The following is a 23,465-nucleotide window of genomic DNA, read 5'->3' on the forward strand; positions in this document are numbered from 1 at the left end:
CGTACTTTGGGCCGGAGTGGGGTGGTCCTTCAGTTTGGGTTGAGGAGGTGGAAGATGAAGGAGCAGGAGAAGGGCTGGTGTCCATGGGCTGGGATGCTGCAGCTCCTGCAGCGGCTGGACCAGAGGAGGAAGATGGCGGAGATGGGGGAGGGGACTGAGAGGCCTCTGGCTCCAACTGAGACGTGCTGCCACCTGACGGACCCTGCAACAGGATCGCAGCACATGATAGACAAATGCACACACACTCAGTGCTACTGGGTAAGAGGTGTGAAGTTACAGTACACACTGAGTTGCTGGTGCCTTGACTTGTTGTTCAACCAATTACCCAGTGGTTTTGTTTAAATATTTTGCTTTCTTTGATTAGAGTTGATACTTTTCTGCCGCTGGAGCTGCAGAGTCTGCATCCGTGATGGCAAAGCACCTGCTGCCCCCGAGGGAAAATGCCACACCTGGTAATGAAACTGCTTTTTAGTCAAGTATCCAATGACTTTTGAGCCTCTGAAAATGGGGTGACAATGTATCAAACTGGCTGTAATTCCTTCAGTCACGTCTTGATTCCTCCATTTCAAATCCACTGTGGTGGTGTACAAGGGCAAAATTGTGAATATTGTGTCACTGTCCAAATACTTATGGACCTAACTGTAAATATGAACTTGAACTTGCTAACACCATGGCATAAACTATTCTAAGTGAGAGTATTATCTATGCTAACACTTACACACACCCAATAATTTCTCATAAACTATACTGACTAACGCTTAGAGACGTTCAAAATGTAATATCAAGCTATTTTGGTATGTGATGAAGTTCAACTAGTGTTTCCAAACTTCAAACTCCTGACTGATGGCTTATTGTCATGTGGCAAACATGGTGTCAAAACCAAATGCTTTACAATTTTTGGGACATTGCAGATCTGGAATCAGTGATCCAAATGTAAACAAATGAGTGGATTTGCCAACAAAAGAAAGAACAGATTATAAACTGAATGTAGAATCACCTCTGTTTGTAAATGCTGCATATTAAGAGTATTGTATGACATGTGAGATGAGTTATGTTAGTTTTAATTATGGCTTCATTTTGAATTAGAGAGTGGATACCTCTTGCCCTCATGTTGGCTCACAGTAATGAGACTGCGATTCATGTGATTGCATGGTTTGTTTCACTATTAAAAAGGCAATATTTCAAGAACTGAATGAATTCAGTGATTTTGCTTTTCCATTTTAGTGGTCCACAGTAGAAAAACAATTTTAAAGCTTTTCGTTTTACTGTTGTTAAATAGAGAAATGATTCATCCGAAGGTCTGTGCCCTCTGATGAATCAGGCACATACCTTATGAGGGAGCATTTGTGCACAACATTTTGAGGCGAAAGGTTTTAAACGTTTCAAATTTTTCTAAAAGTCTCAAAACCCTTTAACATGTTTGGAACTTTACATCTGTAGTGAGGGCAAGCTCTCCATGTTGACATACCAACCATCTATGGGGAGTTAAGGATGATTTTAGAGTCAATGTTCTCATCACTTCACAGGCAAGCTGACCAACAGGACATTCTCTGAAAAACGTGGTCAATTGCTTTAAGCACTAAAGAGGAAAATTTACCTCCAGTCTATGAATTAAAGACCGTGTATCTCTCAGCAAGTTCTCAGCCAACTGCAGCCTCATCCTGGGCTCGCTCTGCAGGGATTGGTCCATGTTGATTTGCACATCTACTGAGCCATTGCTCTGCAATCAGAAACAACTTCCATTAGGTTTGGAGAGTGAGCTGGACAGACGAGAAGAGACTGGTGACTGATGGATGGTGACAGTAATACCCCGGTGCTGGTGCTGACCCTGGCATTCCTTCCTGCTTCACCAACTCCAGCCATCATCTGCTGAACTGACATCTGCAAAACAAATCCCATTGCTCACATCACATTTGAATGTCTGGCCCATTCACTACAATTTAACCACATTTTACTTTACAACAAATTGCAAATCATGCGGGTGTAATAAAGATTTCACTATATATCATCAAAATACCTCCATTTTCAAATTTGAATTTTTGTTTGAAACAGACGCCTTATAATGTTCTATTATTGTGGCTAAGAAAGCTGTCACCATTCAGAAACCACAGAACTGATAACTGGATGTGTAAAACATTTTACTATTTTCTGGCAGAATGACCGTATCACTCCACCCAACTTCAAGTCATCAAAACCCAACAGTGCTGCTGCTTTTAGGAAAACTAATGTGGACAACTTTATTATGGTGATGGAATACTGGTGTGAAGAAAGTCTGAAGTCTCTGAAAGTTCATTTTCATATCATAGTGGAATGAATGGAAACCAATGGCTGGAGAAAAATGGGGAAATATTATATCAGCATTCTAAAATATGACTGCCTGCCTTACGAAAAGATTAGCAAAAATGTAAAGTATATATTTTACAGATATTATGCTGAACAATCACTGGTATAGTCCTTTGACATTAAAATGAATTTTATGTTTATGGTAAAACTATAAAGAGAGAAATGTTCTTGCAGTTTCTGGCAGAGAGCATATACTGAAAGATGACTAACTGCAAACAAAAAAATATCAAGTAATGGCATTTTTTGCAATAAGTCATGATCTGAGCCTGCAATAAGTGCTATGGGCTGTACTTCAACACAATCATGACAAACCCGTGAAAAAAAAGGTATCAATTAAGGGGGAAATTATATGTCTAATTTTACATCATTTTTATGCTACACTGATTAGTGCAGTAAAGTGAAGGACCTTGGTCTTGACCTAGGTGTCATTGATTTACTTTAATAAACCAATTCATTGCAGCTTTAATAAATTCTTTGAAAACTGAGTGCTGGAGTGTGACACCTGTATCTGCTGAGGGTCCATGATGTTGACAGGGAGGTTGAAGGTCCCCAGCATCACATAGCTGTTCCCGTTACGGTCGTGCGGAACTCCCTGAGAGGCAGTGGATGTGTGGCTGGTGCTGGGTCCCCCCTCTGCCCCCCCGCTGGACACTCCTCCCCCACCTGAGCCGGACATGGTGGTCTGAGGGGGCGCTCGCTCCACCAGGTGGATCACTTTGCCATCTACATCTGTGGGACAAACAAACAGGCTGCATGAGGAGGGACAGAACAACTGGAGTACTGGGTTCAGCTAAGAAGCAGTACAGGCTCACCACTGCTGTTGAACCACTGGCATGGTTTATGTTGGGGACAACATGGGATCTGTACATTTTGAAACTAGACAAAAGATCATGAGGTCCCCAGAATGTACAGGATTCATTCTCAGAGGAACATAAATGTGCACACATCTCCTTGGATAACCACACATAAATAATCACATATAAATACAGGAAATTATTTGTTCATTTTATTCTTTCCTACTATTTCTATGGTTTCTTTTTATGTATGTATGCTTATATTGTATGCCTATATTGAATATCCTATTTCACAATGAATTACTCTTGCTGCTGTGGTGACTTCATTTCACCCTGGAGATGAATACTTTAATGATATCTTGTCCAGCTGCTGGGATCTGGATCTGCCCATGTGGCACGTGATTGGCTGTTTGTGACTAATTCCACCTCTCTCATGTGAATGTGCTCAAAGTTCAATTAGAAAGCCTTTGCGTGAAAGAGCAAGTTGTTAACCACTTCTGTACTCCTGGTTAGTAATCTGACCTGTGTTAGGTTTTGTGAAACCAGCTAACAAGACGAGAGCATGACTTTGGTGAAATCTTTTCATAACCGAGGCCCCAGATCTCATCTCACAGAAACAGATTAAATCCCAAAACTACTTTAATAGCCTAATTGTGAGAGAAAACAAAAGACAACAATGGAATCTACATGTTTTGTGGTGAGGCGGACACAGACTCTGTTATGATACGTGTTATTACATTTTAAAGGCTGCAAGGAATCAATTTTCTGAACTTATTATACTGTTGTAGCCGTTCTACTATTTGCCTCTAGTGAACCTGTTTGGTTATCATATCCATACTAGTTTTAGTTCATTAATTTATTTTTTTTATATTAGTGTAATGCATCACAAAGGATGCCCATCCCACATGGGCTTACAACACACTAACAAACAATCACGAGCGTGATGCCATACCATCCAATAAACAGTTCTTGCATCGATAACAAAAGATTCTTCAAGCAAACATGCAAAGGTACAGATTGTGCTGTATAAACCCAGAAAGGAGATAGGTAAACAAACTGAATAAATTAAATATTAAGCAACAACATTTAGACAAAGAGCATAGCTTGCCTTCTTTCCCAGGTTATGATATGTAGATAAGCATCCTTGCAAAGCGTATGCTGTCAGACCAAACTAACTCAGGATTTTTTTATTGCATAACTTCAAACAGGGCCCTCGAATCTTCAGAGTAAGGTAAAATGTAAAGTGTAATTCATTTTCATTGGCACTGAGATCATAAACCAAACATTATTTTCCTTGCTCATGTTGCTGAACCAACCTACTTCAATGGCCAGAGGTACATCTGAGTTGTGCAAACAGAGACCTTTGCCTCCTGTTTAAAAAGGCTGTCACAAAGGGTTTGTCTTTTATTCCTGTAGATCCTAAGTTTATATTTAGTAGCTACTTGCTTCTGCCATTTCCCTTAATATTTATCCAGCAGGTTTTAAGTAGGAGCTGCTGCACCTGTGCATTAAAAGGAGCCAGTTGAGGTGGTTCAGACAGTAAATGAGAGGAGACCTTGGGGCAGACCCAGGACATGCTATGGGGATTATGTATCCCGGCTGGCCTGGGATGTCTTGGGATCCCCCAGGAGGAGCTGGTGGATGGGAAGGAAACCGTACACATAGTAAAGGAATCCAGCCCATGTCAACAATAATGAAAGGCTTAGTTGCAAACCTGTGGACACCTGAGCAATGCATGGCCCTATAATGAGCATAAACTGATTTCTTTCTTCTTGATTTCTTCTGGAGTCTTTCAGGCCTCAGCCCCCGGCCACATAACCCAAAACTGGGCAAACACAAGAATCAAACAGATGAGTGCAGGTAGCAAAGCCCAAGTCCCTACACACTTTAGCTACTGAAACTGATGGGGCATAAGGGTCAGTAATAGATAAAGTCAAAGTCAATGCATGCAAGCTTCTATCCATTCCCTTTTTTCTAAAATGCATTATCTGTTTTTTTACGAGGCCTCCAACCTCCATTGATTACAACATGGATTCACATTATTGAGAATCAATTGTAGGTCATTCTCTGTCTCTCCTGGGTTAATTATCTCATCATCTACATATAAAAGAATACTTAAATAAAAAATATTCAGTTTGATATCCAGACTCATTAATTTCATTTTCTTGGAAAGGCTACTTACAAAGAAAGCAAACTATGTAGGAGAGAGGGCATCACCCTGCGTGACACCTAAAGAAGTCTGAAACCACTGAGTATGAAGGTCATTAACTTGAACACAGGCCCCAGGGTTTTTACTGAGTGCCTTAACTGCTTGGTAGAATTTTCCATCAGCCCCTGCATTAAGAAGTTTAAGGAGGAGTGGATCTCTGTTTACCCAAGCAAAGGCTTTTTGAAAATCGATAGAGCATGCAAATGTAGACTTGCCCTGAGAAATCTAATCCTACCCACTGAAGTTACACTAGAAATATGGTCAGTGCACGCTCTATTCTTTCTAATTCCATTTTGTTTAGCAACAAGTTGACTTGACTCTTCTAAAAACTGACAAAGCCTGGTTTGATTTCAGATTTGACCATAAAGAGGGAATATTTCCAATATTAAAGGGTACATTGAAAAGGTAGGATAATACTTGTAGACGTTTGGGGGATTTGAAAACTTCATTATGAGGAAGTCTGCATCTGCAGTTTTCCTCTACTTTGCTTTTGAAATAGCAAACTGCTCTTCATCAAGCGTAATGTAACTATTTAAAAGGGAATTATATGAGGACCTTGATTGTTCCCCACCTTGTTTGTCAAGATCACTGTTTGATGTAAATGAAATTTCCTCATCAATGGTATTTGGTAGGGCTGAACAATATATTGGTATCATATCATTATCTAGATAAGAACATGCACAATATTAATATCTCAAAAGACATGGACAATATCAAATTTGGGGGAAACAAATTTGGGACAGTGATTAGTTTGTTCTGATCAATAAAATACTTTGTGGAGTAACTGCATTTTCTACATCCATTTGGTATTATTTCGATCTTTTGAAGAATGCTCAATTTTCACTGCTCTTCAGTTAAAATTTCAAATATGCGTGAACCCATAGTCATATCGTATACCATATCACTATCAAGATACTTGGCATAAATATTGAGGTATGATAATTTGTCGATATTATGCAGTGCTAGTATTTGGGATACAGTTACAACTATTTTCTATTTACTTTAATAATATTTTATCTCCTTTATTAGCAAAAAAACATTATTGATTCTGATTACCTGTATTTGTATCTCTGCACCAGTTTAATTATTATTAGACCTAATGCAAGACTTGGTACACCCAGGAGACCATGTGATCTCCTGAGGATGATTACATGTGTATTTGCTGGGAGTCATCCTTTCTGGTTGGTTCTCGGGATGGGAAAAAAAAACGAAACAAAAATTGATACAGGATAGTATTGTGATATTTTGTGTGGTAATCCAGTATCGATACACAGACTCCAAGTGTTGATACTGTAACACCATGTATCAATGAAACATTTATGACAGGTTTTTAGGACAAAGATGGTCAATCTGTCCCATTTTGCTGCAATAAAAATGACTAAACTGAGATACTCTGAATGAAAACTTTACCTGAAAAAAGGTAATAAGTCCCAATATATTTCAATATATGTTATCACAATACTCAGCATGTCATAAAATATTAAAAATTGCAATACTACTGTATCGTGCCTGAGGTATCCTGATAATATTGTATCATGGGGCCTCTGATGATTCACAAAAGAGTGTGGATAGTCAACCCGAGCCCCTCAGGTCAGGCCCAGATTCTATGCTGTCAGGCCCGGGTCAGGTTCAGACAAAAATATACAGCCCTATACGCACTGTAATTCCCACCCCTAGTTGGTTCACACCTTCTATGAGGTATACAGCCAGTTACATTTGTGATGGACTAATATTTGCCTGATGAAAGTCTGAATGAGCCAAACGTCATAATAAAGTCTTCTTGCAAATGCAGACAGTGTGTGGGATCTCCCTGTTTGTCCAGTACTTACTGTACTCTGTCAGCGTTCTGTCATCCTGCAGCACTCTGCCCTGGTAGATCAGCCTCTGCTTGTCTACTGGAATCTCCACAGATGATGCTATATGCTCCTTGAACTCCTTCACTGTCAGCTAAACAGGAAACACATGGTTAAGTGCACATCCTGTAATGTCGGCTACAAAGTGAAACATTTTTAAAAAAATCTCAGCTCTCTGTATAACGTTATAGCTAAAGCAGGTTATGATAAGAGTGGCCTTACCTCGCCTCTGACTGTGTAGCTCCTGCTCTGGGAGTCCAGAGTCTTGACAGTGACCTCAATCATGGTACCTGACTCCGCCATGTTTCACACTGTCTGAACAGGTCAAGTCAAATTATTTCACACACACTGCCAGAGTAAGCTGTACGAGCTTTACTGTAGCGCACATGATCTCTTTACAGTAGCTGGATGCTGGATCAGTGACAGACTTGTTGTGTTTTAATTATTTAAAAGCTTTCACAGGCACTTAGCCCCTTTTAGCCTGAGCAAATGACTTGACTCCTTCCAAAACAAGGGAGGAAAGACAATGAGTAAACCAGCAAGAAGTGACTTGAAAGAAAGCAAGAAACTAGTAAACAATGGCAAGAAAAGGACCAAAAAAAAAATCAGCCAGAAAGGAATGACTAAAAAATGATGAAAAAATGCTCCATTTTCCCAGTAATATTTTGATATCACTGGGAAATTAAGAGAAAAAGTTACAAGAATATTGCCATAAATGTTACCACAAAACTACTGAAAAAAAACTATTTAAATGACAAGAAAATTATCAAAATTAAACATAGTATGAAGTGGATTTTGTTCAGAGGTTAACGTTAAAATAAAAGCTCTCAGGTCCTGTGGTTTAAAGGGTTAAGTGAATCACAGCAAAGCACAGAGCAGATTTGAGAGAAGGGATCAGGCATCAGATCACAGCAGCTCTGTCCGCATACTCACCTCTATCCGCCGGGAGGAAGCGCAGGGGTACAGAGGCAGGCTGCACCTGGCTGACAGCACACCGGAGCCCCGCCGCCGCTGCTGCTGCTGTTATTGTTTTTATGGATGCACTGTTAGCCAGCTAGCCGGCTAACGTTAGCTAATCCCTGTTACCAGGAGGATAACAGAGCTAACTAGCCTAACGTTAGCGTTCGGCTAACGTTAATCTCCCCGGGGAGGGAAACCGGGTGCACGCTTTGTCCTTTGTTTACCACCTATTCGTGAAGACACTACCAAACTGAGTTTAGATTCGAATAAACTCCTGGTTTGGCTGCTGTGTGTGCACATCCAGTGGAGCCGTTAGCTAACTAGCTTAATTTCCCAAACAAACCGCGACGCTGCAAAGTAAAAAGACCCCCGTGACGCAGTGTAGGACCGTCCGCTTCAAACGCCTGAGCGCTTTTGCGTTGTGATGTCAACAGATCGCCAATGATGTTCAAAGCATTGCATAATGACGGCATTTAATAATACCATAGTATCTGGTGATATGTATCTTAAAAAATGTATACGAATATAACAAATAGCTTGTCTATATAAAGGAAGTATTACTTTTGCCTTCACTTTTTCTTTGTATTGAAGTTGGAACAATATGTGTATGGTTATTTTCTCTAGTATGCTTGAATACAATACAATCATTTACAGTACAAAACAGTCTTAGTGTTGTCATGATATCAATACCATTACTGCTACTACTACTAACTACTATTAACAACAACAGCAACAACTACAATAATGCTATGTTTAGTGGGTTACAGCAACTGTCTATTCTATTCTATTCTATTCTATTCTAACCAAGTCCTTGTCAAAAGTCCGCTTTCATGCAACTTCTCTTCCTCCTCATTCACATAAACGTTTATTTCCCCAGTGGCCTCTTAAACTGGGATGGAGTGTTTTTCCAGGACACACCTAAAATGATGCGAATGCATGATGTAGACAGAGTGTGTGTGTGTGTGTGTGTGTGTGTGTGTGTGTGTGTGTGTGTGTGTGTGTGTGTGTGTGTGTGTGTGTGTGTGTGTGTGTGTGTGTGTGTGTGTGTGTGTGTGTGCCAGGCGGCAGGCGGCTCACAGTAACAAGGGTCGGTGTGACGGACTGGCAGACGGGCAAGTTGGAACTGCGCGAAGGTGTGGCAGCCGTCATCAGACCTTCTTCATTCACGTCTCAGAGAAAATGTGGAACTTCCCCGCCGCAGTGTTCCAGTCTCTCTTCAATTAATGTTTATGTAATTGGCCCTAAAAGAATTCCAGCGGAGGTGCGGGACTTGCGCTGCGGCTCCCAGCAGCTGTGAGGGCGAGCGGAGCGTCGCAGCGTGGGCTTCGCTCTGACGGACTCGAGTCTGCGACTGGATCCTAAAGCTTGAAGTCAGTGTGTGGAAACACCGGCCATGGTACTTGTTGGGAGCCACATACCGAGCCCGGAGCCCGCTGTGTAACACAGCAGCAGCCTGTGAGGAGGTAAACAGAGCATCGGCAGTAGTTTGGGATGGTAATGTGTCGGCTGACCTGAACCTAAATGAATCCAAATCTGATATTGTACTTTTTTTTAAATCATTATAATGAGTAGAGAGGAAGCACAACTCTATTTGGAAGCCATATCTGTAAAAGTCGTATCACTCAGGACCAATGTTCCCTCAAAACAGGTGCTTGTAACTGTTTGTTGACCGATGATTAATAATTGATCATATCGACCAAGTAATATCTTGTCAGTCATGAGTCAGTTAGACTGGGTATCGGCTGCTTTGGGTGGTGCTGTGATAAATTTGTCCATACCAAAAGCAGGGACTCAGTGATTCGAGTCCCCAGCCCCAGGCTATATTTATCTTTCACACTTACATTTCTGGAAGTGGACACCTATTTTATAAAAATAGATATGAGACTTTAAAGCCCTGACAAGAAGAAAAGTTTTAGGGAAACATGGGATACATATTTAAAAAAAAAAAAAAAAAAAAAAAAAAGTAAAGATATGTAATATCAGTACAAAATTTCAGTTATCTATCGACCTTTTTATGCTTTTTGTTTGATGTGTTTTTATATTTATTTATTTATTTGTTTATTTGCTTTAGAAAATGGACAGTCATAAACAGCAGCAGTAGTGAAGACAAGAGGAATTTGGCTTTTCTGTGTGAGCTTTATTCTGATCCAATTTTTCCAATTAAAATAAGCAGATTTTTACACCAGTACATACACTCGAGTAAAATTTCAGCAAGGTCTACCAGTCTCTCTACCTGCTGTTTGAGCACTCTTGCTGCCCCTGTAGACAAAACTAGAACAAGAGAAAGTGAGAGATTGGACTGTGCTGCTTGACTTGGGAAAGAAGGACAGCTTGTGTTGAACAGGCAGGAAAACACACTGATGTGTGTTGTGTTTCTGTTTCGAACTTGTGGCTGTTGTCAAATGAAACATGGAGCATTTACCATGTCGCTGCCCTTCAGTGTGTAGAATCCCAGAGAATCACCTGCCACACCACTGAGGTGCTCCACAGGTTATCTTTGAAATGTTCCTCATGTGTCCCATAAAGTAACACAGAGGCTGCCTGCTGTTGTTACGCCCCCATACTGTGGAACACGCCGCCTCTGGGCAGCACAGTGGCAGGCTCGCATGGGATTTTTAAAAGGAAACTGAAGGCCCATCTTTTCAGTCTGGCTTTTATTTCCGAGTGTTATAGCCTTAGTTTTTCAGTTTAATCACTGCTTTTTATATTTATTCCTATCCTTGTGTATATTTCATTTTTTATTTTCATTCCTATTTCATTTCGTTGACTCTTATTTGTTTTTAACATTTTCTATTTTTTGTTGTCATTTTTACTCGCATACTTTTTATTGTTGTCTATTATTTTTGTTTTATTTCATTTCTGTGTGTGTGTGTGTGTTTTTTTTTTTAATCCTCTTTGTATGAAAGGAGCTACATAACTAAAATTGAGTTGAGTTGAGTTCATTATGGTGCTGTTTTCCTAATTGATCAATTCCACCCCCTCAATCCTTTTTTCTCTTTCTCTCTCATTAGGTTGTAATCTGCTGCATCTCTGTTCTGAGACGAGTCACTCTCAGTTCCCCCTTTTCATTTCTGTCTGGCCTTATTTTTCACCTCCTCTCCCCTCCTGTCCATCCTTGACACTGCTTGTGGAGCTGCCATGCGCAGGTTCAGCTCAGAGGGATCCCTCCTGGACCTGGACTTTCTCCCATGGAAGAGGGTGGTGCTGAAGGACTCCAGCTATGAGCGGGAGAGCGAGTCTGGCACCTACACCCCTCACCTGGAGGAAGACCAGCCGGACGGGAGGTCAGCCATCCTTCCTGCTATCCTACGGGAACCTGAAGTGAGTTCCGGTAAAGCGGGGAGGGGAGAACTGACTAAGGAGCACAGCATCAGTGTAGAAAATCTTATGGAGCTGGGGAAACGGGAGAAGAACCATCTTGCTGTGGGAGGCATTGGTGAAGGCTACAGGGCCTACAGCGACAGCCAGCTGGCCCCGGACACCAAAGGCAGCACGGAGAGTGTAGAGAAGGACGAGCCTTGTACCACCCCCTCGTCTCCCCTCTCCCTCAAACACCAGCACACCCGGAGCAATGCTAGAGCCAAGCTGTCAGCAGCCAAACTGCACCTCAAGAGTCTGTTTGGACAGGTGAAACATCAATTAAAGAGTTAACCTCAGTGGCCACGGTTAAAGGGATAGTTCCCCCATTTTGAAAAATGTGATGATTTTTCATTCCATCCCCATGTAGCACAGTAGTGGCTCTATCTTCCTCTCAGTGTTACTGAGTGCTGGATACTTGCTGGATGCTCCAAATGCTAACTGTTATGTCGCATTCCTTTGTACATTGAACTAAGTCGGAACTTGGAAAAAACCGACCTCCTACACAGAATATAGCAATAGAACACCCGAAGGAGTCGGAATTTCAAGACGGGAACTTGGAGCTTTTCATTGTAGATCGAGCTCGTTATTTACGGAGCAGATTCAACATGGCAGCGCCCACAGTGGAATTTATTTTCCCCTCAAATATTGATTTTATCTTGTATTTTGAGCGGAGTGAACCGTTCAATACGTTGCAATTTCTCATTAGTCCCATGTAATGTTAGCCGAACTGTATTTTGATGCCTTTTCAATAAATTGCGAACGTTATACTCTCGCCTAGCTAGCTTGCTAACGATGGTGCTAGCCAACCTTAACATTGGCGCTGTAAACTTGGTTTAGCTGGCTCATGTTTGCTAACGTTGAGGTTACTGAACAATGTTAACTGAATATAAACTAGCCGAAGAAACATTAGCTTCGTGGGGGCGTCCATGTTTGTTTCCGCTACCTCCGACCAAATACAATGGAACACATTTATATTGGAAATTGGGCTCAACACATTTTTTTTTTAAGTTCCGACTTCGTTTTTTTTACCCAAAGGAATGCGGCATTAGCCTCCTGCCACTGAAGTGGACTTCCCCCCAGCTAACATTCTGAAAATAACTGCCTTAACCCACTCAAATTTTGTTAAATAAATAAAGTTTGAGTTTGATGGTATGTAGCATAATTTTTTACACGCTGGAATAGTGTAAAAGGCTGACTCTCTCAAAAAAAAACCCATATATATTTATCAACAGTAGAACTCTTTTCTTGTGTGGTTACTACGGTGGCTGGCAGGAGCCTGAAAGGTTTGTGAAATATGTGATAGAGGGGAGTGGAGGAAAAGAAGAAGCTAGCCATAACATTACATGCCAGCTATCTTTTAATACTCCAGACAAAGCTGTTATTTTTCCGTCCGACATGCGTACATGGGTTCAATAAAGAGAACAACCACAGCAAACTTAAGCAATCTACTTCTGTCTCTGTGGTGGCAGCTGCTCCTCTGGTGCATTAGCCACCACAGAGAGTGCAGAAATGACCAGATCTTCCTGAATGTTGATAACAAGAAAAACAGTTTTAAACATTAATTGGATCAAAACTGTAACTGTGTGCACATAGTAGTCGTGTATTTTAGTTTGGGAAAAGTTTGAGTGGAGAAAGGTGGTTACTTTAAAGAATGTTAGCTGGGGGGAAGTCCACCTCAATGACAGTAGACTAACAGTTAGCATGTGGAGCATCCAGCCAGTATCCAGCACTGAGTAACAATGAGAGGAAGATAGAGCCACTACTGTCCTATAGAACAGCTAGAGGGAAGTGAAATAATATCACATTTTTCAAAATGTGTGACCTGTTTCATGCCTTAAAAATATTCAAGTATAGGAAATACTATATTAGAAGTCTTTAAAGTTTTATTTTGGTGCAACTATAAAGTTAATTGTTATGTACAGATTCTTCACATTAAGTGGTTCAAGCAGAATTGGAAAAATAAGGCAGACATAAGAAGACAGATGTCATGAATTGTGTAGTTTCACCAAAAGTTGTGAAGGGAGCCAGCAGCAGTTTTGGGTTTTATTTTCTTATGTTGGATTACACTCTTGTAGCTGGTCACAGTGGGTGTTTGACCCATATGCATGTCCACTATAAGATTAATACAGAACAGGGTTAATACTATATGACAAATATGTACATTATGTCCTTAAACACAGGTGTCCTGTTTCTTATACTACTTGAGTATGGTTTATGTAGGTCTCTGCTTTCATTTGCTTGAGTTTCATCAGCTTAGCTTAGAATTGGTCTTATATCCAAAAAGGTTCTGGTAAACCTTTTTCTGTTTTTGTTTTCAGAGTCCTCATTCCTCAAACTCAAATTTATTCAACGCAGAGCAGAAAGACTGGTGAGGATCCTTTTTCTTTTCTACTTTGTATAACTGTCACCAATATAGACATTATCTCATGTAGCCGCCTTAAAATGTACTCCATTTTTACTGACTTAAGATAAATGCTGCTCATCTTAAAGAGCAACTAAACCCCATAACCAAATCTCTGAGAGGCCTGACCTCCAATGGTGAAAAGATCTTTGGTGGCAGGTGATGTCACCACCTGTTTGGTGTTTTGGGCTTAAAGATTACCAACAGTGTTTGGCCACTGGTGAAGCTGTTGAGCAACATGGATCATCAACATGTCAGAATGACTGCTGTGAAAAAGCTCTGTTCATACATGTTGTAAGAAGGAGGCATTAGGGGCAGCACACTGTTCCAGGTGGATTTTCCTCTCTGCTCATTCAGTAAGCATGGTGAAAAACCTGATAGTAATAGTGAGTAGAGAAAAATCATGGATACAAGTGTTAGAGAAATCATTTTGTACCAAAGTATGCATAGCATTTCTCTTACTCCACTTATACAGCTCTGGTAAATAATGTGTTGATGGGTCAAGTGGCTGATATGATTACAGCGGAAACAGAAATGATGTTTTGGACAATGAATCTTTTCCTTTCCATTTTGACCGTCAGGATGTCCACCACACTGTGTGTTTGGCCACTGAAATTCAGCTTTTGGTTGTGCGCCATCCCACATGGGAGCTTTTTCTTACAAATTGGATAAGTAAAGCTGTGTTTTCCAAAAAACCTCCCAGTCACTGTCTATGGAAGCAGCTGTGCGATGCATTCTGGTAGCGCTGCATTTCAAGAGATGGGGCTTCATGTTGGTGTCTCGTTTGCATCAAATTGCATAAAAATAAAAGTTTTGAAAAGAGACACCATGTTGGTCTGGTTTGAAATCCAGGAGAGGCCGGCCCACTCGTGAAGCGTGCGTCCAATCAGATGCAGCTAGGAAGTGTTTGCACAGTTATGGGAGGCAGCAGCTGTCAATCACTGGGAGTGACACGCCCATCAAGCGTCCAAATCTGGGAAGTGGCGCAACTCCTCGCATCAAATACACGCTTCTGTGGACATGTGCCATTAGACTTTCTGATTGGTCATATTCATTCATTCATATATTCATTCAAGTTATTCAACATAATTATTGGGGTCTGACAACATTCTGTTTTCATCCAAATGAAATGAAAAATTTCTACATGGAAAACTGTGTTGTTGATCTTTCAAACTGAACCTTGTCTCTACATACCTGGGGCAGGTCTGCATGACTATCGTGATTTGACTTCAACAGAATGTTGTAAGGTTATAAATAAACTGTCCTACAAGTTTAAGAAGTTAACAAAATCTTCTTTCCCTTTCTGTTTGCTGATGTGCAGTCCTAAAGAAAGGAGGTCTCGCCTCCTGTTCATGCGCCAGTGGAGTCAGGTTGGCCACAGTAACATCAAGTTCAGTCGGCAAGAGCTGGAGAAATGGGCCGAGTCCCTGAGTGACATCCTGGCCAGCCGATGTGAGTTCTGATTTCTTTTTGTTGAATCGTTTTAGTTAAGGAAACATCACTTTGAGCCAAAATGATCTCATCGGTTGAGTTAAACATCAGTGGGCGGGACCTTTTTCTTTCAAATGTGGATTAGCTAACAAATTAAGCCTCTTAAACCCATGAGCCCACGGGCAGGCAGTTATTTGATATGTTTTATTAAACCCTCTGAACAATATTCCCTTTCTTTATTTCAAAGTATATTTTAAGAATTGATTTGCCTATGAAGATAAACACCTGTCTTTTTTTGTTTATATGTTTGTTTTTGACCAGACTCTACACTTCCAAACAAAACACTGTCTTCATAGTCCACAGTAGCAGTTTCTAAAAATACTTTTCTAGGAAATAAAGTCCAGAGTTTCAAAGGGTTAAATTACAAAGACTGAATGCTGTTCAAAATAGTTATAAAAAAAAACCCCAACATCAAATAAAGAAAAACAACCCCCTCCATGGCTCACGGGATGGGAGCGTGTGCTGCTTCTTGGGCCTGGGTCCTGGTCGAGGGGTCCTGGGTTCGGGTCCGACCTCTCTCTCCCCTGCCTTTCCTGTCTCACTCTGCTCCACTGTCAGGAGGAGCAGAAAAATAAATAAATAAAAAATAACATACAGAGGCATGATGCATTCATGTTAGAAAAAAAAAATCCACCCTGTGTTTCTGAATTTATAGTTTTCATAGGAAGTTTTCATGGGAAAAAAATCCATTAAATCTCCATGAAATCTGCTGTTTCTGAGATACTTGTTTCATTAATTCAGTGCAGCTTTTCCTTCTCTCAAGTGAATGCGTTACACTTCTGTTAGCACAGCTAAAAGTCCAGCATCTTAACTTGTGTGTTTTATGTGAGCTCACATGTTGCTGCTGTGATGTGTCTCAGCTGACGTCACGGGTTTGTGTGCTCTGCAATAAATCTGAAACAGCAGCACTTCTTGTGACCCCAGCTGCTTCTATGAATAGAACACAGTAAACAAAGACTATTATAAATCTCGACCATTATGAAGAGTAAGCTCCTGTCTGACGCTGTCAGACAGGAGCGGTTGGAGCTTTCTAAGAAGCCACGAGGATTACAGTGTTAAAATGTGCATCATTTGGAAACCTGCGTGCCTGCACAAGGACAAGTCAAAGACACTTTTCTGTTTCCTCATAGTATAGTTTGGCAGAGTTCTACATTCACTTCATGCTTTTTTCTGTATCAGGTGACATACAGGTGTTGTCACCCATATCAGCACGATAAGGGTGCCAAACAGACACAAAGATGACAGAACACTTTTAGTTATGTACTTGTTTTCAATGCAGCAAGCATGCAGAAATATACCTACTGTATCTAAGATTTAGAGATGAAAAGCCACTGCATTTACCTTTTTAGGTTTTTAGATTTGTATCATTGCAGAAAGCTTAGCTGGCTATGGGAGTTCCAACAGTTCCTTCATGACCATGAAAGTCAAAGCTGCTCAACATGTTTACTCTTGCAGCTGTAACAGCTTCCGCTCTGCTGGGAAGGCTTTCTACAAGATTTTGGAGTGTGTCTGTGGGAATTTTTGCCCGTTCATCCAGAAGAGCATTTGTGAGGTCAGACACTGATGTTGGACCAGAGGGCCTGGCTCACAATCTCTGTTCTGGTTCATCCCAAAGGTGTTGGATGGGGTTGAGGTCAGGGCTCTGTGCAGGCCAGTCATGTTCTTCCACACCAAACTCAGCCAGCCATGCCTTTATGGAGCTGCTCTGTGCACTGGGGCTCAGTCATGCTGGAACAGAAAAAGACCTTCCCCAAACTGTTCTCACAAAGCTTTCTACTTGAGAGTGCAAGTAACTCCAAAAAAAAAAAAAAAAAAAAAAAACCTTTAAAAACAAGTGTGTGCAATAAACTTGCTCAACTTGGCAAAAACATATGTTCACGGGTGCAAAAACGTATATAGTAAATATGTATATAGTAAATAAAAGTCTGCACACTGGTTATTGTATTCAGCTGAAATTTATATGCAAGGAGGCTTGGGACAGAGCTCTTCCTCAGCGTGCCACTTGTCAGTCAGCAGAAAAACCACACACGGGGCTGTCATTATAGCCCATAGTGGCACTGAGACGGTCCTCCAGCAGGCAGCTAATGCACAAAAACATGTGAACAATGTGCAAAACAATATATGCAAGTGGAACAATCACAGCACAACACATGTGGAAAAGAAGAGGAAAAAAAATCAGGTTCCGTGTTATTATCAGAGCATAGGCTTATGTGGGAGTAAATAAATGGAAAAACAGGTATGAAAAAAATGTAAATCAAGTAAAATCAATTCAAACGTATTTTAAAAATAAGCTGATTATTTAATTTATTTTTTTATTCATTTATTTTTAATTCATTTTGTGTCATAAAAGTATTATGATATTTTAATATTTTAATTATTTTATTTTACTTTTGTTATTTATTGGCTTTCCATTTTTCATATTTTCTTTTTTCCGTATTTTTTCCATTTATTTATTACTCTCTCACATATGCCTATGTATTGATGACAACAATTGAATCCTCTTTTTTTGTTTCTTTGTTTTCTTCACAGGTGTTGTGCTGTTGTTTCCAGTACACATACATTTCTAGACACCAATTATCTTTTTAGATTTCGAGCTTGTCTCTCACTTGCAGTTCAGTAGCAGGCAGGAAACCATCTTGATTACACTTTGCATGCATGTGATTGCTTTGGTGGCTCGTTGCATTGATTTATGATGTCATACTGTACTGGACGCTGTATAGCGCTCGCCCGAGGACTGCGACTTGGCCCCCGTCTCAGCGCCGTGTTAATTTGGAGTCGTGTTCAGGCCGGCCGACGTGCATGAACCATGACCTGTTGCAACTACAGTGTCAGCGATTTTGAGCCTCACCCCTCCCTGTCCTTACACAACATGGTGTCACAACCTGCTGCTTATCCAAAACAAGAAGTGGCTGAAGGCCTGCTGCAAAATGGAAATAATAGCTGTGTGCCAGAGAGTGTATGTAGGTGTGTGTGTTTGCCTGAATGCTGAGAATGACTGTGAGCGCTCTGCGTGAGCGTGTCCTCCCCTGGCAACATTCAGAGTGTGACGTTGTGTGCTGAGGTAAACCCCACTCTTCCCTCCTCCTCCTCAGCTGGTGTTGCCGTGTTCGGTGCATTCCTGCGCTCTGAGTTCAGCGAGGAGAATCTGCAGTTCTATCTGGCCTGTGAACAGTACAGGCATTCTTCCAACAACTTCAGCCTGCAGAGGAGGGCCAAGGATATCTACGCCACCTACATCCAGCCCGGCGCCCCCCGGGAGGTACAAGCCCACCCTTTTCTGTTCCACTTTGCTGCTGCTGTGGTTTACGTTTAACTCAGCTGTGGAGGAAGTGTGTTGTTAACTCCTGCTCACACTCACACCCAGTCTGCAGTGAGGGGGGGAAAAAAAAAAAGAAAAAAGAATGCATTCCTTTCTTTGTTGCTGTTTGCGATGACGTGCCTACTCTGTGGCTGCCAGCCTCACCTTGACAGCCACAAGCAGCTGCTCACACCCACAGCAAATCACACCCACTCCTCTTCACAAAACACCCCAGGGGCACTGCAGAGTCACTTTAAAGGGATGGTTCTGATTTTGACATTTTAAAATATTATGCTGCATACTGGCTGGATGCTCCAAATGCTAACTGTTAGCCACCTGCCATTGAGGTGGACTTCCCCCCAGCTAACATTCTGAAAAATAACTGCCTAACCACCATAATCCACAATTCACATCACACTGTTAAATACATAGAGCCAGGGGGAAGTCCACCGCAATGGCAGGAGGCCTATATAACAACTAGTGGGGGAAGTGAAATAATAAGTTTTCAAAGTGGATCAACTGCCCCTTTAACTCTTTGAAACCTGAGCAAATCGGCTTGATTTCTTTCAACAACATGACCCGAAAATTAGTAGGTTTCAAGAAAATTACATAGCTAAATGATCTTAAAAAAGAAAGAAAGAAGGAAGGAAGGAAAATGATGTGAAAATGGAAACACAAATAGGGGAAAGTGTCCAGAAAACTATATTAATAGTTATGGCTATATATTTTAAAATATATCACAGGAAACAATATCTATAGTTTTTGTGTCTTTTTGGTTGCCTGGTCATTTCCTTGTTCGTTTTTGCTTTACTTTTTTTCTTTTTGGGGGGCAAATTTTCATGTTATTTTCTTGTAACTTTTTACTTTTTTTTGAGAGAGAGAGAAATCAAGCCAATTTGCTCAGGTTTCAATGAGTTAAAGGGATAGTTGACCCATTTTGAAAATCCTGAAGCACATGGCTGGCTGTCATGTGCTACATAAATAAACTTGACTTGACTGATTATTTTCATCTCTCGTCCAGTCGCTTGTTGCCTTTTTCTCATGTTTTTGAAAGAAATCCCATGAATCTGCTCGGGTTTCAAAGAGTTAAGGCAAACAGAGGGATTTAGGCATGAGCACAGTTGATAGTGTAGACTGTCAACTGTCCTCCAGCTGTCCTTTTACTATCCAAAACTGCATATTGCCTCTTGTTGGTTGTGAGAGCTCAGTGGGTTTTTTTGTCCTCTAGGTGAACCTGGACAGTAAGACCAGAGATCTGACCATCCAGCTGCTGCAGGCTCCATCTCACACCTCTCTGTCTCATGCACAGAAGCGCATCTACTCCCTCCTGGATACAGACTGCTATCCCCGCTTCCTCCAGTCCAGCATCTACCTCTCCTTGCTCCGAGAGGCAGACTAGATGTGAGGGCTTAGAGCTTAGGACACACATCAACACACGGCTGGGGATTGGTGGTAGGTAGTCCAGGAATTTTTTTTTTACTGAACACAGTGTAGACCAAGAAGTTAAAAATAAGTTCACAATGTCACTGTCAGTGTTTAGTAAAAAAAAAAAAAAAAAAAGTTTTAGGAGCAAATGGCTTTGCACATTGGCCATGGAGTGACTGGATGCAGGAATTTGGAGACAAGTGGGTTTTGGTGTCTTTGAGCTGCAGGAAAAACAAGACACTCCACTGAGCAAGTAAATATGGAAACAGAGTAAGAGGCACTTCTTTCCCTTAGTTTATGTGACCCATGAAACTATGCAGATGTCATTTTAATCATTAAACATCCTCATTTTTCTGGCCTCCCCACGGTCCAGTGAGCACATTGAGTTTCCCTCACTGGCGGAACGGAAAAACAAGTTGAGCAAGAATGGGCTCTTCACTGAAAAGGTCAAAGTGCTGTGTGAGTTCCTTATATGAGAAGGTGAGAAACCTGAGCGAGCGGACTCTGATAGGTGAAAGGACTGCTTACAAGGAAGTTGGACTTTCAGCTCGCCTCAAAATCTTCCACTCTGCTGTCTTCTTGAAACAGATCACACACGCTGTTTATACACCAAGCATGTCATTTCAAGGACCCTACCAGTGATTTTGCATGTTTCGCGTAATATCTGCAAAATGTGTATCCTTACCAGTTCTGCTGATCTTATCCCAAAGCAAGAAGTTGTATTTTCCAATTCCTCTCTTTTATCCAACTATTGGTGTCTATTCATTCCACTATGATATGTAAATGAACTTTCAGAGACTTCAAACTTTCCTCACACCAGTGTACCATCACTGTGATCAAGTCGTCCATATTAGTTTTCTGAAAAGCTGCGACACTGTTGTTTTGATGACTTGAAATTGGGCAGAGTGAAATGCTTCCTATGCCAGGGAAAATAGTCCCCGGGGACATACCATAAATGGACCAAACATTCAAAATCACTAGTATGATCCTGTGGTTTATTTTGTTCTATTTAAAATGACCATGTTGAGTAGCATTTGTCATTGTTGCTCTTGTAAATAGAATCACTCCCATAATGCGGCGTAACATTTAATAGGAACAAAGAAGAAATAAGTGTTTGTAGATGTTTCAGAATGTTGAAAACGTGTAAATAATAAAATGCGGTGTTTTTGTACCTGCTGAGTGTGTGGTTGCTGAACGTGGTGAGGCTCTAGCTGTGCAGAGCCTGTGAGGTCTCTGCTCTGCAGCGGACACGGAGATTAAATGGCGAGTGTTCTTGTCAAGGCTTGGATGCCCCCGGGTTATATAGAGGGGTTGCTGGGATACAGAGCCGGATGGAGAGCATGTGCTGTGTGTGTGTGTCATGGACCAGAGCAAACAGCACTGCAGCACAGTGGTCAATGATGTGCCTGTGGCTGGCTCTACTGCTATTGTCTCTCCTGACAAATACAGCACTGTGCATGTTCTGCCTCTGTACCCCATGAAAAGCTCCCGTGCAGGTAGGGGCCAGTGGGCTGATGGGAGCCACTTTTCTCGGTGTAAATCCTCAAAGCGGCTGAAGCCCTGTTCGTTTTTCAGGTTTGACAAAAGCAACCCTGTTAGGTGTCAGGAGGGAGACCCGGCTGACACCCCGTCTTGGTCAAACTGTGACAATACGACTGTGGCTTCATGCTAAATGTCCCACGTTAGTTCCTTTGTATGACAACATTCAAGAATCAAACACAAATTTGCAGTAAAACAATAAATTTGGGATGATCATGCAGCGGCACAACATGACCATATGATTTTTTTGTCTATTTTTGTTTTGATGCAAAAATCCCGATTTCTTGAACATATTTTTTTTTTTAAACCATGAATGTACTCACCACTGATTACATATGCTGCAATCATCACAATGAGCAAAATGCATGTTTTCCAGAATATGTGGTCACATGGCTACTTTTTCTGCTGTTTCCTGTTGAGATCTGAGATCCTGAAATCAACCGGGGTAATGCAGAGGAAAGACTCGGGCTCATTTGCCAACCCTCTGGTAAACAGAGAGCATCTGAGAGCTCTCCAGGGAGCTGACTTGAATCCTGGAAAAGGTTTTACATGTGGTCACGCTGGTGTTTTGGTGATGTTTATTGATTCTGAGTAACATTTCAGAAGAAAGTGGAGAGCAGTTAGTTGCTGGGTGCTGAGAAGCAGCAGTCATCACGATCACCGCCACAGCAGAGCGAGGTCTGGAGGAGAAATGACTCTTACTAAACTTACAAAACTTTTTTTGCATTTATTGATTGAATCATTGTATAACAGTCAGTTGCTCAAATCACTTTTTGCAGTATTCTGCTGATGCATGATTCTGACTGTAGCATACAGTAATACTCAGCATGACACAGCAGTTATTCAGGATTCCCCCTGTAGCCATGATGTCAAACGCTGAGCTACAATGTTCCTCCTTTTTGGCTTGTTCATGTCTTTTGAGAGTGGTGAACACATCTGCTAAAAAAACATTTAGTGCAACAATAAATGTATCAAAACATGGAAAATGCATTCTGCTGTATTCCAGGAATTCCGTGATCAGCAGGAACCCAGAATATAAATCAAAATGACATAATATGCTGGAGAGAGTCACGTCTGCCAGTAATTGTAGCGTCTCTTTGCCTTTCCTTCCCTCAAGGCAGAATGGCTGTTTACAGTATATGGCAGATAAAGTGGTTTCCAAGCTAGAGCAGTCAACAGCCTAATGGTCACCACTTTGTGCATTCCCATCATTCTGCCCCAACCCACCATTACAGTCCTCTGTGCTCAGCCAGCAGAGGCACCGCACCACAACATCAACAAGGGGGAAACAGCCTTCCTCCTTTCATCTCTCAATTTTGTCATTAATATCAATTCTAAGGATGTGTGACTTCACACCAAGCATGTTTCTCAGAGACGCCTGGAAACGCTCCTCTGTGTCCTCTTCCAAGAGTTCACTGTGACCCAAAAAAGACATCCAGTGCAGCTCTTTTATTCTGAACTGTCCTTTTCCAGCACAGTCGCTTGTTTAAAAACAATTTAACAGTTTTTTAAATGAAAAATGAAACGTAAATTCAAGTAAAAAATATACAAAATTAATCATGTTAATCGGACGAGTTGTGTCCAAGAAATTAGGCAATATTTGGAAGTTCTGCTTTATTTGACAGTCACAGTAGAGAGAGAGGATGACATTGCAGCAAAGGACCTGAGGTCGGGTTCAAACCCAGGACGCTGCCATCAGGACCCAGCCTTGGTACATGGTACACACTCTTACCCGGTGAGGGGGGTCTCCTTTTTACAGAAACATCCTGTGTAGAATACAACTGGCAAACTT

At 41.3% G+C, this 23,465-nt stretch overlaps 2 protein-coding genes across 2 annotated transcripts in view; one reads left to right on the forward strand and one right to left on the reverse strand.

Annotated features, from left to right (window-relative positions):
• The window catches only part of bag6l (BCL2 associated athanogene 6, like), a 29,642-nt gene extending 21,104 nt beyond the window's left edge, over nt 1–8,538 (reverse strand). The window contains exons 1-7 of the mRNA XM_030063032.1: nt 8,133–8,538; nt 7,422–7,514; nt 7,176–7,293; nt 2,846–3,072; nt 1,810–1,881; nt 1,598–1,720; nt 6–202 (exon numbers count right to left, since the gene is read on the reverse strand). Coding sequence (XP_029918892.1) covers nt 6–202; nt 1,598–1,720; nt 1,810–1,881; nt 2,846–3,072; nt 7,176–7,293; nt 7,422–7,502 — 818 coding nt within the window. The 5' untranslated portion in view covers nt 7,503–7,514; nt 8,133–8,538. The remainder of the gene's footprint in view (nt 1–5; nt 203–1,597; nt 1,721–1,809; nt 1,882–2,845; nt 3,073–7,175; nt 7,294–7,421; nt 7,515–8,132) is intronic.
• Nucleotides 8,539–9,231: 693 nt separating this feature from the next.
• On the forward strand, nt 9,232–21,305 carry LOC115368215 (regulator of G-protein signaling 8). The gene is made up of 6 exons (XM_030064242.1): nt 9,232–9,622; nt 11,171–11,786; nt 13,838–13,887; nt 15,242–15,372; nt 18,504–18,670; nt 19,938–21,305. The coding sequence occupies exons 2-6, from the start codon at nt 11,298–11,300 to the stop codon at nt 20,106–20,108; spliced, it is 1,008 nt and encodes a 335-aa protein (XP_029920102.1). The 5' UTR covers nt 9,232–9,622; nt 11,171–11,297; the 3' UTR covers nt 20,109–21,305.
• The last annotated feature ends 2,160 nt before the right edge of the window (nt 21,306–23,465 follow it).

Source organism: Myripristis murdjan, chromosome 11 (assembly GCF_902150065.1).
Source record: "Myripristis murdjan chromosome 11, fMyrMur1.1, whole genome shotgun sequence".
Lineage (NCBI taxonomy): Eukaryota > Metazoa > Chordata > Actinopteri > Holocentriformes > Holocentridae > Myripristis > Myripristis murdjan.

Excerpts from the sequence above, each read along its gene's own strand:
- LOC115368215 (XM_030064242.1), top strand. The coding sequence starts at position 11,298 with ATGCGCAGGTTCAGCTCAGAGGGATCCCTCCTGGACCTGGACTTTCTC. Across the intron at positions 11,787-13,837 it reads TCAAGAGTCTGTTTGGACAG|AGTCCTCATTCCTCAAACTC; the intron begins GTGAAACATCAA and ends TTTTGTTTTCAG. Across the intron at positions 13,888-15,241 it reads AACGCAGAGCAGAAAGACTG|TCCTAAAGAAAGGAGGTCTC; the intron begins GTGAGGATCCTT and ends GCTGATGTGCAG.